Raw genomic sequence first — 19,331 nt, forward strand, 5'->3', positions numbered from 1 at the left:
CAGAGAGCTGAAGAATGTTGGGCATCTAAAGGTGCCACCTGTCAGTCTGGTCACCATGGCAACAGTGAGTGGCGCCCACTGTGTGGGGCTCACAGCCAGGGCTCTGCATGCACCGCACGCCCTCACCAAGGTCCCATTTCACAGGTGGGGAGACCGAGGCTAGGAAGTGAAAAACCTTGCTGAGGTCACACTGGGGATGGCAGATCTAGCGCACTTCACACCTAGGTATCTGGCTATGAAATGTACCAGGCTGCAGACCGAGCCGGGTCCCTGGGCCCCAGCCCACAGCTCCTCCCATTGTCATGCATGAGCCAAACACATGTGTACATCGAGTAGCACATGGAAGGGCCGGGTGCTGTCGAGACCCAGTCCAAATTCTTTGGCAGTGCCTCGGAGTTCCTGAAGTGGGTGGCAGCCAACGCCTGCTAATGAGCAGGAAGCTGAAGAGCAGCCAGCAACTGAGGGCCCGGTTTGCTGCCTGGGCACCCTCGACTTCACGGCCTGACAGTGAGACATCCACCCCTGACTGTTTCTAGTCATCTCTGGGGGGTACGTGAGCCAGGTCCCATGGTCTCAGACCTGCTGCTGTGGTGCCTCCCTGAAGCTCCCGGGGAAACCCCTGAAGGGTTACCCTCCCTGAAGCTCCCGGGAAACCCCTGAAGGGCTACCCTCCCTGAAGCTCCCGGGAAACCCCTGAAGGGCTACCCTTCACGATGGAGGTGCAGGTGGGGACAGCCACCTCGACTGGGGGTGGGCTGGGGAAGGCCAGCCTCCGCAAGGAGCCTGCCAAGTGCTACAGAAACATAAGGCGAGACGAGTCTTCCGCAGCGCGGAACAGATTGCAGGGTGTCGAGTGAGGGGATGTTTTAAAGAAATAAATCGCAGCTCCAGGCTGCAGAAGCGCAAACAAGCCCAAACAACGGCTCCCGGAAGCAGCAGCCTCCTGCGCCTGGATGGAGGGATGTTCGGGTCTCCCCAGTGTTTCCTGAAAGGCAGGGGTGGTAGGCGGCTTAAACACCTGCGGCAGCCCACAACAGGGCTCAGGACGATCCACCCCTCCTGGGCACCCTCGGGATTCCTGGCTGCTACCTTCCCTTGATCTCTACAGGACTCACCTCCCTGACACCAGCAGGGGATAGCACCCATAGACCAGCCTCTAGTACCTGACCCCTATCCCAGACCTCCCGGTCCTCAGTGTGACTGAGCCACCCAAAGGCCACCAGGGCCTGCCCCGTTCCCTACCTTACCTGCTCACCTGTCCTTTCCTGACTCTGGACCCTTCTGCCCTTCTCTCCCCTCTGGTTTCTCCTCTTCTCAGAGCACTGAGCAGCTCTGGGGAGGGAAGGGAGGGCTTGCCAAGGCTGTTCCTGTGTGTTCCTCCTGGCTTGCTCACCCTGGAAGGGTATCCACTCCTCCTTGGGCATGCCTCCCTGTGCATGACGGTCGTACAGAAAGAGATCATTTGGTCATTCAGGAAGCAACCTAGGGGCTGGCACACGCCTGCCACCTGGTGCAGGGCTGGGGCGATGGGTGGGTGCCAGGAACCTTTGTGGCAGCACCGAGGCACCCGCACTTCTAGGCTCATGATTCCAGCAAGTTTACTGATTCTAGAACCTTCATGGATCCTCGGATTCCCCTCTGTGAGAGGTCGCCACGCCAACCATGCGTGATAACGTCATTAATAATTCAGCCATTGAGCTGATGCCTTGTTATGGACCTGTTTCCTCCCAAAGGCAAAAACACTTAGACCATTTACTCCACCATGTTCACCCATCAAGGAGGGCTGACCCCTCCCGAGTGCCGACAGAGTCAGGCGTGACACCTGCGTGGCATCCACCGCAGTAGCTGTTCCAGGCTCTGCATGTGGCTTCCAGGAAACCTGTCCCCCCCCCCCCCCGCTCCCTGTGAAAGAAGCCACCTCATTAGAATTTACATCGGATAAACATTAGTAAAAGGAAGAGTTCCACTGGGTTATGTGATGCTAGGGCAGACACCCTGGGGACTCTGGGGACCCCATGGGGCTTTCAAGACCCCATTGACAGGGGCTGGAGAGGTGGCTCAACCGTTAAAAGCACTTACTGCTCCTCCAAAGGATCTGACTTTAGTTTCTTGTACCCACATCAGGTGGTTCACTGCCATCCGTAACTCTCATGCCCTCTTCTGGCCTCCAAGGGTAACTTCCTGCCCATAGCAAGCACACACACACACACACACACACACACACACACACACACACACGGATACAGAGAAAGAGAGAGAGAGAGAGAGAGAGAGAGAGAGGGAGAGGGAGAGAAAGAGAGAGAGAGAGAGAGAGAGAGGGAGAGAGAGAAAGAGAGAGAGAGAGAGAGAGAGAGAGAGAGAGAGGAGAGAGGAGAGAATAAATCAAGATCCTATAGACAAGCCAATTGTGCTGATGAACCCCTATAACCCCAGCTCATGACACTTAGACACGGAAGAATCAGAATTTCGACGTCACACCTTCTATGCATGGAGTTCAAACCCAGCCTGGACAAATGAGACGAGAAGAAACAGAACAGTGAGGCACAAGGGGCCGAGGACCTGAGTTTGACGCTTAGCACCATTTGAAAAGCTGAGAACCTTAATCTCGGCTCTGAGAAGGCTAAGACAGGAAGATCCTGTCTTGTTAGCTAGCCGTGCTGAATGAGAGGCCCTGTCTGGAAAACCTGAGGTGGCCAGCAAGCAATTAAAGAAGACATCCTATGTTAACCCTCCCTTCCACATGCTCACCCATACATGTGAAGGCCACACGGGTGTGCCCTCCCTTCCAGATGAACACACACACACACACACACACACACACACACACACACACACGCACCCCACACAGGTGTGTGGGCACAATGAACTGCCTGACAGGAAGCAATTTCTGAAGTCCACATACATACGTATGTACATACATGCACACACATACATATATATATACATACACACATACATACATAGATAAGTAAACCCTCCTATATGGCCCATTCAAGGGCAAAGTTTCCTCCACTTACAGTGGCTGGGGCTTCAGCAGGAGGGAAGGAGTGTTCCAGCTCCAGCAATAAGGCCAGGAAACAGGAAGGTTGCTTGGGGCAGCAATTCCCAGAAGTACCTGGGTGGGGGGTGGGGGTGGCCAGCGGACCTTGTCCAGGATCCCTGCCCAAGATGCCTGTTTACTTCTGAGGTTGAGCCAGGCTCCTCTGGGCCCCAAGCAGGCCTGCAGGAACACAGAACCTGCGGAGGAAGCCACAACCCTGCTGGGGACTCAAAGCCACCACATCTGTCTCTCACCTAAACACCAATCCTTCACGGGGTCAGGCACCCTGGGAATATATACCAGGAATGACAGAAAGGACGTGTCGAGAGAGAGCTTGGCCCTCGCTGTCCCCAGGGAGAAGGCTCAGATGAGATCCTAGGAATTAAAGCCATCCGTGTCTGCCCTCACTGCTAGTTTTTTTGTCATGAAAAAAAATTTTTTTTAGATTTAATTTGCTTTTTTATGTGTTTTGTCTTTGTGCGTGCGTGTGTGTGTGTGTGTGTGTGTGTGTGTGTGTGTGTGTGTGCATCACAAGCATGTCTGGTGCTTTGGGAGGTCAGATCCCCTGGAGCCTGAGTTACAGGCTGATATGAGCCACTATGTGGGTGATGGAAACTGAACCTTGTCCGTCTGCAAAGGCAGTCTGCGCCTTTAAATGCCAAGCCACGCCCATCTCTGGGTTATCTGTTCTGAGACAGGTCTCCCTACATAGCCCTGGCTGTCCTGGAACCCTGTGTAGACCAGGCTGGCCTCTGAACTCACAGAGGTCGGTGTGCTTCTGTCTCCAAGTGTGTGTGCCATCCCGTCCACCTTAGGGCTATTTTTTAGAAAATTGGCTTTCTGGGGTTGGGGATTTAGCTCAGTGGTAGAGCGCTTGCCTAGGAAGCGCAAGGCCCTGGGTTCGGTCCCCAGCTCCGAAAAAAAGAACAAAAAAAAAAAAGAAAATTGGCTTTCTTTCTAAGATTAATATAACCACAAAATAAGATGTGTAAAACTAAAATCTGCCTCATAACTGGCCTGTGTTTTACACACTCTCGTGTCTTTATCCTGACACAGCTAGCCAACACTGGCCACAGATACCGTTTAAACCAGTAATACTCAAAACACACAATGAAAGTACTTAGCTGCAGCTAGGGCTGGGGCGCAGATGGTGCAGTGTGTGTCTGGCATGCAGGGTCCATCCCCAACACCAGATACATTAGGAATAGCAGCACCATACACCTGTAACACCAGGAGGCTGCAGCCGGACATTCGAGGTCACCCCTGATTAATGAATTCAAGGCTAGCCTAGGCTACATGAGACCCTGATCCTAAACATAAAAGATAAGAATTCTTGAGGAGAGACGGTTCAGTGGTTAAGAGCACTGAGTGCTTTCCCCAAGGTCCTGAGTTCAGTTCCCAGCATCTGCATGGTAGTTCACGACCATCTGTGATGGGATCTGGTGCCCTCTTCTGAAATAAAGAAATCCTAAAAAAAATTCCTTGGTTGCACGTGCCCTACCTCAGGGGTTCACAAGGGTTGTGGCATGAGGGACTACAACATTGGACAGCTCAGATCTGGACTGTTCTCTTCCATGGCCAGAGTCCTGCAGCCCCGCCGAACAGCCACATTAGGTCTCAGCTCTTCCCAAAGCTCAGACACGGCATCAGTCACCCCGTGTGCCTCCTGGTGTGCATGCGTGTATGTGTGCGTATGGCTGTTCTGTCTGCGTGTCTGTCCGTGCACCTCTGGAGGCCAGAAGAGCTCACTGGATCCCTGAAACTGGAACTGCAGATGGTGTGAGTCGCCACGTGGGTGCTGAGCCTCCCCGGTCCTCTGAAAAGCACCCAGCGAGTATTTTAACCCACTGAGCCTCTGCTCCCGCCCCAGCCTACCTTTTTGTTGGTTTTAGACAGGGTCTCTTTGGCTGGCCCATGAGCCCCCAGGGATCCTCCTCTCTCTGCCTCATGAGTGCTGGGATCAGGGGTTTATGTGACACTGGTGCTGCACTCAGACCCCCATGCTTGTAACTGACTGATCTCTCCAGCCCCACCCTGGTTTTGAGTCTCTGGAAATTTGCTCTCAGCAGAACTGGATTCTTTTGCCTTGTGCTGCAGGGCTAGGAGAGGTAGGGTTGGGTCACAGGCTGAGGGGAAGCAGACACTCAGGAGCACTTACTAGTGGGGTTGGCTAGCATTCCTTCCTTCTGGTGGGTATGTGGGCCCTTTCCTTGCTCCCTCAGACATCTGTGTGCACTTTCCTCTTTCTGAAATTTGAGCGGTCTCTTCCTTTCCATACAAGGCATTTGAAGCAGGACAGGACAAAAAGAATGTATGATGTTAATTTCTATCCCCAGTTCCCAGTTCAAGGCCAGCTCACAATGAGCTAGACACAGGCTCACACAAACAAACTATCCACATGCTCACACGAGCTAGACACACGCGCACACCCAAGCTGGTTCTTCAGAAGGGACATACTTCTCCTGGAGGTGAAGAGGTGACCAGATGGCCCTGACTATGGTGTCATCTTTGACACTACCAGAGCAGAACTGTGTTTCCTGACGTTAGAAGGGACAGGGGGGTAGACGGAGACCAAGACCACCAGAACCCAATCCCTGTGAGCCAAGTCCCAGGCATCCACTCCCAGCAAGGCCTTGAATCAACAGACCATGGGTTGCAAGCTATCACTGTGACACGGGAGGGGAATCAAGAGAGAGAGCTCGGAACTTAGTACATGGCTGGGTTCACTGAGAAGCAGGCCCTGCCGGGCTATATCCCGGAGGCAGTGGGCAAAGACAGACAGCCCAAGGGACCCTGGCATGCTTTTAACTCCTCGGGCCTTCCATGAACATCCTGCCAATAACAAAATGGAGAGGGACTTGACATTGCCGGGTCTGTCTGTCCATCCTCAGCCACTACTATGCCTGCACATGCTGTTCTTCAGTTCGGCCACTAGAGGGCAACCACGAGCCAGATTATCTGTCCTGCCCTGGCCTGGCCTCCCTGGGACTCAATTCTGTGAATTGAAGGAGCAGACCAGGTAGATGCATTCAGGTCTTCAGAGCTAAGCCCCTGCCCAGTATCAGTGCTCCAGTCCTCAGCCCCAACACTCTCTGCCCAGCACGCAGGACCCGCTCTCCATTGGGCCTCTCCACAGTCATGGTCCTCAAGGCCACTGCAAAGAGAAACTCCTTGGGGAGTTCAAAACATACTGATGAATTAGACCTGGAGGCCCAGGCCTGTCATCCCAGCTACTCAGAAGCTGAGGCAGGAGGACAGAAAGTTAAAGGCCTGCCTGAGCTACCATGTGAGTTCAAACTCAGGCCGGACCACTGTCTGAAAACTCAGAGAAGGTCGGAGAATGTATCTCAGTGGTAAGGGACCCTGGGCTCACTCCTCAGTGCTGCAAAAGCAGGCTTGGGGCTGGGGACTCAGCTCAGACAGGAGAGCACTTGTCCAGTGTGCAAGGCCTGGATTGGATCCCTAGCATAGAACAAACCCAGTGTGGTTTACACAGTCATAGTCCCAGCATTCGCAAGGCAAGAGGATCAGAATTCAAGCCTCTGAGGAGAAGGGGAGAGTGAGTTGGAAGGGTGGGACTGAGAGGAGGAAAGAAGGGAGGGAGGGAGGGAGGGAGGGAGGGAGGGAGGGAGAGAGGGAAGAAGGGAGGGGCTACGGTCAGGATATAAAGCAAGCAAATCAATAAATTAATGACAGGACGAAGCTAGCCAGCCCCATCCTGTGATCTGGTCTCCTGTCTTTAAGGACAACTTTAGTGTCCCCCGATATAGCCAGCAGGGCCGCCTCACTAGAGGCCAGAGATGATCCTCCACCAGGCTAGGGTTTCAACCTCTAAACAGTAGCTTACGTATCATGTAGCCTTTTGTTCGCAGTTGTTTTGTTTTGTGTTTTGCCTGCCTGCATGCGTGTGTAGCTTGTCTGCGTCTGGCACTTGCAGAGGTTTAAGGTCACCGAATTGCCTGGAACTGGAGTTAAGAATGGTCATGAGCCACCGTGTGGGTGCTGGGGACTGAAGCTGGCCCTCTACAAGAGTAACAACTGCTCTAACCACTGACCCACCTTTCCAGCCTGTTTTAAATGTATTGGGGAAGGGGGGAGGAGGGAGGAAGGGAGAGAAGAAGGAGGGGAGAGAGGGGCTGTATCTGTGTGGAGGTCAGAGAATGACTTTTGAGAGAGGTTTCTCTTTCTACCGTTTAGGTCCTAGAGATTGAACTCAGTCTTGGCCACGAAAACCTGGGATGGCTGCTGTGCCATCACAGAGGGTCAGTCCTCCTTTCTCTCTTTCTTATATATTTGGTTGTGAGCCTAGCCTTTAACGGCTGAGCCATCTCTCCTGCCCCCTTTCTCTCTTTCTAAATACTCAGTCTCAGGCATTTTGTTACAACAACCCTTTTCCAACGCCATCGGGTAAGATACACTGATCCGGCAGGAAGGGCAAGTGTGGTCGACCTACAGGGGCCCCATGTGGCAGCTAAGCAGACACTAGGCTAAGTCACAGGGTGCATCCTAGGGAGGGGAGGGGAGAAGCTGTACACTCCCAGGAGCCATCTCCTGCAGAGGGACAGCCCTGCTGCCAGGTTCCCTGATCTCATACCCCAGCCTTGCCCTCACATCCACCAGCCCTGAGGAGGGATTCTCAGATACACCTCACCCCCCTAAGACAGCTGCATTGCGGATGTGCAAGACCTCACAGCCAGGAGTAAGGCCAGGGTCTGACACTTCCTTTGGGGTCCGAAGTTACTGCCCACCTCCAGCTGCCACTGGCTGCACACCAGGCATTCGGCCTGAGGGTGTGATCCAGGAACCAGAGAGAGGGGAAAGAGCAGAGGAAGGTGAGAGGTGCCCCCTTCTGCCTGTGGGGAACTGGAGATGGCCCCTCAAAACCCAGATGCACGGGGCCCCCGGAGCTGAGGCTCACAGCCACCAGAAGCAGAGAATAGGGAGGGAAGCAAAACCCAGAGACCAAGAGTCATTGCACCCGAGGGCTCCAGTTCAGGCATAAAGTGCATATTATGGTCTGCATTTTACAGTGACGAGGGCAGGGGATCCTGGAAAAGAAGCTTGCCCCAGACCCATGTTAAGCAGGGAGCCAGGACTAAGCGACACCCTGTGCCCCGATTCTTAGATCCCAGCTCCTACCTTGATGGGTCACATGGCAGGGAGCAGGCTCAGGTCTGCCCACCCTCAGCTGCAGACTCTAAGCTACAGAGAAAGCCAAGCAAGGCCACCTCTATCTCAGCCTGGCACTGTGTGTAGCAATACCGGAAAGCACCCTGCACTGCTGCTGTGGCACCACCAGGGGGAGCTCCCAAGTCTGCCCAGCCAAGGGTTACTGAAGGTTTCTTAGTCAAATCCCGGTTCAATGAACCAGGCCTGGAATGCCCATTATGGTTGACTGCATCATTCTGTCTGCATTCTCAAACACCAAGACCAATATTATCACCCCCTGGGGCTTTAGAAGACCGTGTCTTATCAACGAGGTATTATCAGGACAGACTCCATCTTGAATTCCTAACTGCTGTAGCCAGCAAGGTGCTGCCTCTGCAGAGCCCTCTGCTGACTGGCTCACTGCAGCATTGGCATGATAGTAACCTCCAACAAGCCATGGGACCCCTGAGCCTCCCTCACTCCCTTCCCTGAATATGAGGGTAGGGCAGCACCAGTATCTAGCTCATAGCATGAACACACATAATCCAGATCTAATTGACCTAGGTGCCCGTGTGCTACAGCACCGATGTCCACCACAATCTCCACTCCCTGTGAGCTCAAAACTTAATCACATACTGTCTGGCTAGCACCCGCTCTCACCACCGTCTTTATTATTGTCATTCTACTGAAATCTAACAAGCTGAGTACCACGAAGTCTGGGATACAGAAGACACTGGAGTCACACGAGCTCATCCTTGGGTGTCTACGGTTTGCCCAGTTACACATGCATGCACTAACCTCTGAGGACCTGAGTTTTACAGTTACAGATTGAAACATTCCATCTCCCAGGGAAGCTCCTTAAGCAGGAAGGTAAACAACTCAAAAGGCTTCAGGAAGTCCCTGAAACCAACTAGATTCACCAGGCTCCTCCCTGCCAGAGTACACAATAAAAACTGAAAATCCCTCTGAGACTGATAAATGCTGCAAAGACCCCTCAAAGAGACCAGACCAGCTGCAAGCAACAGAAACCAGCAGAGCTGCCTGGAGGAGGTGTAGACCTATTGAGGCGCCTAGAAAGGAGCTCTAGGTTCCCAGCTTTGTGAGCTGTCACTCATGCTTGGGTGGGCATTGGTGATGCAGCTGTTTTTGAGTCATTTCTACTCCTGTAAGTAAACTCAATAAGACTCACGGCTCACCAAGTTGGACTCTGATGGTGTCCACACTTTTGTGACGTGTGGGCTCCCTATGTGGGGTGAGCAGATGCATGTGTTGTATCTCCCCAGAGAAAGTTCCGTTACACAAAAGGACCTAAGAACCCCGAGGACACTGGGTGGTGACATGGTGACAGTCCTCATTGGTCAGACATAGCACCCTGGGCCCCCAGGCCAGAGGACCCTCTGCAAGGCAAGCCATCCTGCCTCCCAACTCCTGAAACTACAGCATATGCCATCTAGCCCACTCATTGGCCAATTAGTCCAGGCACGTGCTCCCCACGGGGCACAGGCGCATTGACTCAGCAGAGGGAACGCTGCACATATTCCACTGTCCAACACCCAGGGCTGTGTTTCTATCTCTGCACCTGGAAACAGGGAGGAATCCCAGTAGACCAGGCCATGTGTCAGGTCGTCAGCAGAGCCCAGAAGTGGGTCAGGCAACACCGCATGAACTCACAGTGCCACCCAGGGTCACAGGCAGTAGTTTGTTCTCAAATAGGAACAGAAAAGTCCAAAGATCCTGCGAATGGGACCCTGGTCAGGGGTCACCCCACCAGGCAGTAGTCCTGGGTATCAAGACTGTGGAAGAGAAATGGATGGAGAAGGAGAGGAATTGGAGGAGATGAACGCAGGGACCAATCGGGTGCCTTTCTCAGTCACCATGTGGTGGCCCTAAGACTGCTCCTTATGGACTAAGCAGGTGATATTGGAACCACTCCCCAAAACCCAGCTCGGGTCTTGGGGGTCTGCATCATGAACTCACCTGCCCTCACTCTCCAGGAATGCAGAGCTGTTCCCCTCCGCCAGGGCCGCACTGATGGGGGAGAGGCAGAAGGGCGAGGAGAAGGCGTCAGAGTCTGAGTCAAAGGAGCTATCCCGGCTCACGCCATCAGCTGACAACTCCAAGGAGCCCTCTTCCTCCACAGCCTCGGGCCGTGGCTCCCGGCCATTCTCCGTCCCATCCTGGGAGCTGACTGTAGACAGGATCCCAGAGTCACTATGCACAGGCTGTGAGGTGGGCAGGGGCCCATCCACCTCTGGGCCCTGGGCCAGCTTTACCCCATCTTCGTCTGTAGGGCTGATGTGCACAGAATCCTGCGTGTTCTGGACCACCACCAGGATGTCCTCGTCTTTGGGAATCAGGGGAGGCCTTGGCTCTGTGGGAGAGGGTTGGTAGGTGGCCCCCAGGCTTGTGGTGCGACGCCTTCGAGGACGAGGTGCCTTGCGCACAGGGGAGCCCTCGGGGGTGATATAGCGTAGGGCCTCTTCGTCCTGCCTCTGGATGCGAGAGTTGGGGACCCATGCCAGGATGAGGGTAGCCCCCAGCAGCTCATCTTTCTCCATGTACAGACACAGGTACCCTGTGGGGAGTTGTGGGGCAGGTGGTCAGGGGCTGGTTGGGCAGGTGGCATCCCAGCTACATGCACAGCACCAGGGGGAGAGAGGCAGATGGGAGACCCAATCATGTCAAGAACCAGATCCAAGATGGGCAGATGGATAGCACTTGGGCCTCCTCCAGTCAGCAAGGGCTTTCTTGGCTTGTCGTTTTAAACATAGGGTTTGAGGAAGGAGCCTCTTTTAAGGCTGTCAGCATCAAACTCTGGTGAGGGGGGATGCGGTTGGCATCTCCCAACACATCCTCAGGTTGTTGAGGAGTACCCCGATTCCTGGGCTATGACACACCATCCCCAGGCTTCCCCGATTTTGTGATTCAAAACCCTTTAAGCAAGAGCCAGCAACATTAACCACATATATCCCTGGGGACTTGAACTCCAGCCAAAATCCCCTTGGCTCACTTCTGTGTCTGGCAGAGGTTGGGAGACTCAGCCAGCTGTTCATATCGTGAGGGGGAGGCTGTTCCCACACCCTCCGGTCACATGGTCTTGGGACGCAGATAGGACCTAAGATCCATCCTTGACCCTCGTTCCCAGCACCACAAGTAGGGCGCAGGGCTCCCTAAGGGAGCCGCTGCGCTTACAGCTGATGTTTTAGATCCGTGAGTGAGCAGACGCTCCAAGCTCAGAACTCACAGCCTAGAACCCTGCACAGGCGACTCCGAACTCCAGCCTGCTGAGTCAGCTGGGACCTCACCATGGAGAAACCCACATGCACACTCCCGAGCGAGCCTCTTTGCTGAGGTCTCATCCTCCCTGTGCTTAAGCCCTTTTTAAATGTCTTTACTGAGCCTCCCAAACAAGCTACTTCTGAGACTCCATTCTGTATCAAAGCCACCAATCCCAGAGCGCCCTAAGTTGAGCCTCTGAAAGTCTAAGGAAATCCTTCAGCCAGCTGAAGGGAATGTGGGAGGCTGAGCCTCCAGAACGCTGGCAGCCGAAGGGAAGCTCCATTCCCAGAGAGAGACCACAAGTGGACCAAGAATGGTCACAGGTGACACAAACGTCCAACACAGAGATCTAGGTTTCCCTTTTGGGTCTCCCTGCCGATCGATGCTCAAAAGCTGGAGTCCAGGGAAGGGCAAACAAAAAGGAAGAATCACCCGGTCCCTCAGGCCTTGGGCCTCCCCGGCCTGGCTTGGCATCCCTAGCCCCTGCCTCACCTGGATGGTGCTCCCCAGGGCCCTGCAGCCCCTCGGGTGCGTGCACGCAGACATTGTTCTTGGAGTAGATGACCTCTCCATCCAGGACGGAGAGGGACCCGCCACTGCCCCCGGTGGTGAGGGTCAGGAGGTCCGAGGCCTTGGAGGAGGCCCGACGAAGGAGGCGGCCCAGAGACATGGCCGAACGCACGTTTCCATCCTCCGCGCACTTGGGCCCAGGCAGGGCTTGTCAGGACCTGCAGGGCAGGAGAGGAGATCACGGTCAGAGGCATGGATATTGGTCTGCGTCCTGCCCGGGACCGCACCAGCAGTATTACAGTGGCTTTTGGATGCTGCTGGCACAGGGCGCTCGCAGAGCTGTGGGGCCGTGCGGTACAGCCTCCCGAAGCCCAACCTACCACAGGCCTCTGGCGTCTCTCCACGGTTTTGAGTCACTCATCCCCACATCACTTAGGGAGCCGAGCCAGCACCAGGCTTGGCTGCCAACAAGCACTCAGCTGCTTCAAAAACCAAGGGGGTGGGAAGAGGAGAAGGAGAAAGAGGAAAATGGAGAGGAAGGGGAGGAGGGAGTTAGAAAAAGGAGAAAAGGGAAAAGAGAAGGGGAAGAGTGACCTTTCTCTGGCCCAGAAATTACACAAGCCACGTAAACAAGGCAATACTATCTAGTAGCCATATTTAAAAAGAGAGAAAGAAACTATTGAAGTTATTTTTAAAAAAGATGTATTTGTTTATTATATATAAGTACAATGTAGTTGTCTACAGACACACCAGAAGAAGGCATCGGACCCCATTACAGATGGTTGTGAGCCACCGTGTGGTTCCTGGAATTAGAACTCAGGGCCTCTGAGAGAGCAGTCAGTGCTCTTAACCGCTAAGCCATCTCTCCAGCCAGAAATTAATTTTTTTAAAAAATATTTATTTATTTATTTATTTAATGCATATGAGTGCACGGTAGCTGTTTTCAGACACACCGGAAGAGCGTCGGATTCCCATTAGGTCGTGAGTCACCACGCGGGGCTGGGAACTGAACTCAGGACCTCTGCAAGAGTAGCTCTTAAAACATATCATTAAAGGGGTTGGGGATTTAGCTCAGTGGTAGAGCGCTTGCCTAGGAAGCGCAAGGCCCTGGGTTCGATCCCCAGCTCCGAAAAAAAAGAACCAAAAAAAAAAAAAAAAACATATCATTAAAAATGAAAAAAAAGTGCAGTGAGACATTTTATACTCTTCAGTCTGGTGTGTTGTAGCAGTCCCTGCCTGCCCCCTGGGGTGCCCAGGGCTGCCTTGGCCTCCACAGTGGCTGCAGAGGCTTGCACCACCTCCTCTGAGCCCCTCCTCCCCCACATCACTTAGGGAGCTGCATCAGCGCCAGGCTTGGCTGCCAACAGCCCTCATCTGCTTCCGAAAACCAAGAGCATCCTCCGTGGCACTGTTTAGCCACACTGAGGATAATCAAAAGAACGTGCTGGAAGTTCAGAGGGAGATTCCAAAAGCCGGGCGGCGGCTGTGAGAGGCATCCTGCTGCCGTTCCGTTTAATAACACAGGCATCCGGTACCACGTGGGAGGAAGAGACACGGAACGTGGGAGGCCCTCATCCTCTATGTAGGCAACTCCCGCTTCTCCACGCTAGGATGGCTGGGGGTGCAGACAGCCTCCCTCCCGCAATGTTCTGGAGAGCCCTGGCTGCTTCTGGACAAGCCATGGCAAATCTGTTCCATATTAACCAGGGTCATTTACTCTGGTAAGACAATTCCTATTTTCAAAATGGATTTGCTTTTTGCCTCTTTCATCTAAATTAAACCTGCCGCCTGGTGTCTGGTTTCCATCACACTGGGCAGAGGCAACCCTTGGTCTGTTTTCAACTCTGAAACCCTTTTTTCGTTGCACTAGGTGACGTAACATCTGCCTGAAGTTTCTGCATCTGGAAGACCAAGGTAGGAGAGCTGTGAGTTCAAGGACAGCCTGCGCTGTGTAAGACCTGGTTAATGGTGGGGGTGGGGCAACTTGAAGGCTCAGCAGGTGAAGGCATTTGCTGACCTAAGCTTGATCCCTGGGACCCACGGGGCAGAGAGGACTGATCCCAAAAGTTGACCTCTGATTTCCATATGCCCACCATTGTGTATGTGCACGCGCACACACACACACACACACACACACACACAATGTAGTAAAACTTTTCCTAACAATGTCTGAGTGATAAAACACTTGCTAGAACGTAAATTGTTTTAGTTTGATCTCTAGCACTAGGGAAAAATAGATTCAAGAAAGTTATGATGGGGGCTGGAGAGATGGCTCAGCGGTTAAGAGCACTGATGCTCTTCCAGAGGTCCTGAGTTCAATTCCCAGTAACCACATGGTGGCTCACAACCATCTGTAATGGGATTCGATGCTCTCTTCTGGTGTGTCTAAAGACAGCGACAGTGTACTCACATAAATGAATGAATGAATGAATGTTACGATAGGCTGAGGTGTAGCTCAGTGGGTAGAGCATCTGCCCTGGGCTCCACCCCCAGCGTGACGTAAGCCCTGCATGTCTGCACATGCGTGCAATCCCAGAGATCGCTGGAAGGTCTACATTATGAGTTAAGGCTAGCCTGGGGTATGTAAGACCCTGTCTGCAAAAGAAGAAGAGAATGAGGAAGAGAAGAAAAGAGGGGGGTGGCGAAGAGGAACAAAGGAAGATGTATGAACACGTCCCCTTGAACAGCATGATGCAAACTACGTTTGCATCTTCAATGTCCGGTCTAAAAATACAGAAATTTAAAAGTGTAAAATCCCACCCACTGGAATTATATCTTCCTTTTGGTTACATCACAAGCACACTCCCTGGCCTCGTGGATTGGACTCGTTCTGAGTTCCATATGTTGTGATCCTAACCCCCAGCTCAGAATTCAAGCTATCGGGGGTCACTGGTGTTCAATCCAGGATGGCAGAGGCTCTCAGAAAAAGAAAGGATTTGGAGGCAGATACATCTTCCTTCATAGCTATTGGCTTGGCAGACTGCCACCTCCAGGCCCGGGGGATGAGTCAAGGGTCATTTTCCTCACAGCCTCAGAAGGTACAAACTGGCCAGCACCTTGGCCTTGGTTTCTAGCTTCCAAAGCTACGAAGGAATAAACGCTTACTGTCCACGGGCTCCTTGTATGTGAACGTCTTAGGGCAGCCAAAGAAGCCAAAATCCGGAAATGCTAAGCTCTGCCTCTTGCTCCTACATGTGTGCTGCTGGCGATCCCACAATGGCGATCTCACGCAGGACCTCGCACAAGCTCTACGGTTTAGCTGTATCACCAGCTCTTGAGTCCGAGATCCTCCTGACTGGGTTGCTGCTTAGTTTTGATCACCTTCATCCAACCTAGAGTCATCTGGGAAATCCGCCTCAGTCGGCTTGGCCTGTGGGCGTGCCTGTAGGCGTGTCTTCTTGATTGATTGGTATGGGAAGGTCACTGTGGGCGGTGCTATCGCCAGGTATAAGAAAGCAAACTGAGCAAGTCATGGAGCTGGCTAAGAAGCAGCACCACCTTTTGCTGCCCTGACTTGGACAGGCGTGTGGAAGTGGAAATTAACACTTTCCTCCCCTCACTGTTTTTAGTCATGCTCTTCGTCCCAGCAAGAGAGAGCGGACTAAGACCCTTGACCCCCGTACTGGGCACCACCTTACCCCGTGTGTGTTTACCTTGTATCGCCTACTCTGAAGGACTGAAGTCTCCCGTTTCCTTCTAAATGGATGGGAGCCCGTCTCTGTGATTTCTGACTTCTTTCCTTGTTCCCGGAATTCTCCTCAAGCCACAAACCACCACGCAGTTCATTGTTTACCTTGCTTTTTCTTGTATCTTTAATTTTCAAAGAAGCACTGTCGATAAATCAGAGGGCCTGGCCTGAGCGTCTCTACCTGGGAGAGCCTGGGAGCTCACTGTCAGCCGGTTTAGAGTGGCATTTACAGCGTTTTTATTACTGCAAATGTTTTTTATGAGTGAACGATAAAAACAGGAAAATCAACGATAAAATCATAATGCTGGGATATTTGGGGCCCTTAGTTGTGGCCCCAGGGACCTACATATTCCATGTTCCCATTGGTGCCTTCCAGAGGCAGGGTGGTGGAGATCCCTGAGGGGGTTGGGGAGGGGGACACTAGCCTCCTCTCTGGGCTGTCACCATCATCGTATGAATAATAATATCATAAATGAGATACATAGCAACACACAGCCCATCTCCAATCAGAAACAGCAGGACTGGAGGGGGGCTGCTACCCAGGCCCCAGGTGCTGACTGACATGACATCTGGGTCTTCCCGCCTTCTGGTACCTATCAGTTCCGACACAGAACACAGCTTGTTCCTGAGGCTGTAAGAGTAAGTCCCCTGCACGAAGCCTCCTCCCATAGGCACAGTCTCTGTGACTTCACCAGAAAGCCCAGGCACACCCTGCTTCTGCTGCTATGGAGGTGAGGGGAAGCTGTTTAGAACTCCAGGTCCATTCCAGGGCTCTTCCCTATCCAGTTAGGGCCAGAGCCCCGAAGACAGGACCCACGGAAGGGGTGAGCTGGGCTGTGAGGAGGGGACGGTGGGGATCGCTCCCTTGCCCTCTCATGAGTGTCTCTTCCCAACTCCCAGCTCACCCCACAGCTTCCTGCTGTGTCGGCTGCCACACCTGTGTGTGCTACCCTGTGGGTGAGGAGAGCTAATGAGAGGCACACCAGCCAGCAGAGCCCTGCCTGGGTCCTGTCTTCGGGGTCCTGGCTCTGACAGTGATTTTCTGCTCAGAACCCATAAGTCATCCCTATCCCCAGCTGGGGGAAAACTGCTGGCAGGAACCCAAGGATTGACAGCTGAGCAGGGCAGGCAACATTCAGCAGCCTGGGTGGCCAGCCCCACGAAGGGGCCAGGCCGGCGAGAATGGCAGTCCACGGTCAACACTGCGGGTGGGGCGTCTCCAACCTCTCTGCATGTGCAGGGAGCGTCGAGGCCTAGCTCTGCGGCACACAGGTCAAGTATACCAGAGGCACACGCGCGCTGAGTGCCACACGCACCACAACTACAGAGCTGTTATCAGTCCTGCGCCCTCTCCAGCTGCACGAATAATGACACGTCATTACCGTGCTCAGGTTTCCAAGCCCCATCTCCAAACGCCTGCTCCTGGACACTGTCAGCACGAAGACTGGGGGTTGGGACGCTCCAGGAGCCCAGGGTTCATCTGTCAGGCTGCACTGAGTGATCAGAGCTGGTGTTTCCGGGAGTCTCCCAGCACACTGTGGACTCGGTAGGGTGCTGGGGGAGCTAGACAGCCATGTCTCATGCACAGACCTCCTTACCAAAGCTCTGGCTTTGGGTCCCAGCCCCTATTGCCCCGATCGTGGCAAACCCTGCCTGTCCCATAACCAGGACTTGGCTGGGAATCTATCCGCTATTGTCCCTTGGTGTGTCCCCAACCCAGGGACCAGACAGAGGCCAGTCTGTGATGTCATAGCCTCCTCTACACAAACAAGGAACAGAGACAGAAAACAGCCTCAGGTCTCGGGTGACCTGGAGACCCTCTGGGAGAACCAAGACCCCACCAATAACGGAATCGTTCCCTTGGACGCCAAGGTCAAGTCACCCTGGGTCCCCACCCTGGTGAGTTTCTACTACTGCAGGGGGGAGTGGCCGACAGGAACTGGGGGGTCAAGTGCATGCACTCTTCTTCCCACATGCCTTTCCTGTCATTGCAGAGCAGGCCCACTGCAGCCTAAGGCCTAAGGTTCTGCCACACAGTCCCTCCTCACCCAGTCCACCAGCCTAAAACAGCCTACAGGATCCACCAGCATCCTGTGCCCTGGCCTCTTACACATTTGCCATAGGGAAGTCTGCCAGGTGGCAGCAGGGCAGGAACATGGCCGCAGGCCAGCAGGAGTCAGGGTAGGTTATCACGCAGCCTCACACTGTACTTCCAGGATCCTCCATGACACTGAGCTCCTCCATGTATCATGTGTCCTTGCTTCCACAAGTACAGGGGTGCTGGAAGATCCCAGAGGGTGTCCCCAAGGGAGATGCGAAGTTAGGGCTGGAGTCTGATGTTGCAAGAGGGCAGTGCCAGGGTCTCCACAGAGCCCTAATGGCCGAAGGGCATAAAAACAGAGAGGAGAATGGGAAGAGAGAGCAAGAGGGGAGGGGGGCAGACAGGAAGAACAGGATCCCGGTAAGAAACAGGTGCAAGGAGGGAGGAGCAGATGAGAAGCAGGTGGGGAGCAGGTGGGGAGCAGGCGGGGAGCAGGCGGGGAGCAGGTGGGGAGCAGGCGGGGAGCAGGCGGGGAGCAGGCGGGGAGCAGGTGGGGAGCAGGTGGGGAGCAGGCGGGGAGCAGGTGGGGAGCAGGTGGGGAGCAGATGAGAAGCAGGTGGGGAGCAGGTGGGGAGCAGGTGGGGAGCAGGCGGGGAGCAGGTGGGGAGCAGGTAGGGAGCAGGCGGGGAGCAGATGAGACTCAGGCTTCAACCGGGGGCCAGTGGTCACTGAACGCTGAGAGCAAGCCTAACTCCTGAGACCTAAATTTAGAAATTTAAGGTTGTAAAGTCTGTTATCTAATGTACTATTTTCAAAAAAATAAAAAAACTTCTGAGCACTGTTGGGGTTTTATACAACTATAAATAGTTCTTTCTGGATGTTCTGATTTAAAGAGAAAAAAACTGAAACTGTTCTAAAAAAAAAAAAGAAAGAAAGAAAGAAAAGAAAAACATAGCTTAGGCCTGGGAAATGGATCAATGGGTTAAGGCATTTGTTGCCCAAGCCTGACACCATGAGCTCAGATCCCCAGAACTCATTTAAGAGAAAAAGAAACAGAATCTCCCAGAATTCTCGAACCAGACAGCCTTGGGTGTGCAATGCAGCAGAAAAAGGAGATGTTCTGCTTCAGAGGTGGAAGGCAAGACCAACAGTGGAGGTGTCCTCTGACCGCCACTCATGTACCACACACATGTGCCCTCATACAGGAATGTGACACACATGTATCATGCATACATACACATTTTATGCATTCTGCCACGCAGAAGCCTGAACACGGAGGCTTACAGTGGCTTATTCATTCCAGAATTATGGACAGCTGAGTGGACAGATTCAGATCGCTCCAGACAAGGCAACGCCACTCAGCAAAGGAACTCAAAATGCATGAAAGGAGCCTTCTGGGTGTATCTCTGTGGAAAAAGCCAGTCCAAAGAGGCTACACAGTTCCAGCACCAGGCTCAGCACCTCTCATTCCAAAATCAAAGACCCAAAGTTCTCTCCATGTGATAGGACAAGACATGTGGAGATTCCCATAGCCAAGCACTTGTCGTGAGTGACAAGCAAAAGACAAGAGCATTTGAGGCACTGTAAAGCCATCCCGTGTGTTTGAAGCGTGCATACAGCACGTT

The 19,331-nt window shown here is 53.4% G+C and overlaps 1 protein-coding gene across 2 annotated transcripts in view; it reads right to left on the minus strand.

Annotated features, from left to right (window-relative positions):
* Tbc1d16 (TBC1 domain family, member 16) overlaps window positions 1-19,331 on the minus strand; it is an 85,727-nt gene that overhangs the window by 55,059 nt on the left and 11,337 nt on the right. For both annotated transcript variants that reach the window (XM_039087516.1, NM_001427508.1), the window contains exons 2-3: window positions 11,960-12,195; window positions 10,166-10,763 (exon numbers count right to left, since the gene is read on the minus strand). In XM_039087516.1, the coding sequence (XP_038943444.1) occupies window positions 10,166-10,763; window positions 11,960-12,137 (776 nt within the window). In that variant the 5' untranslated portion in view covers window positions 12,138-12,195. The remainder of the gene's footprint in view (window positions 1-10,165; window positions 10,764-11,959; window positions 12,196-19,331) is intronic.

This window comes from Rattus norvegicus, chromosome 10 (genome assembly GCF_036323735.1).
Source record: "Rattus norvegicus strain BN/NHsdMcwi chromosome 10, GRCr8, whole genome shotgun sequence".
Taxonomy (NCBI): domain Eukaryota; kingdom Metazoa; phylum Chordata; class Mammalia; order Rodentia; family Muridae; genus Rattus; species Rattus norvegicus.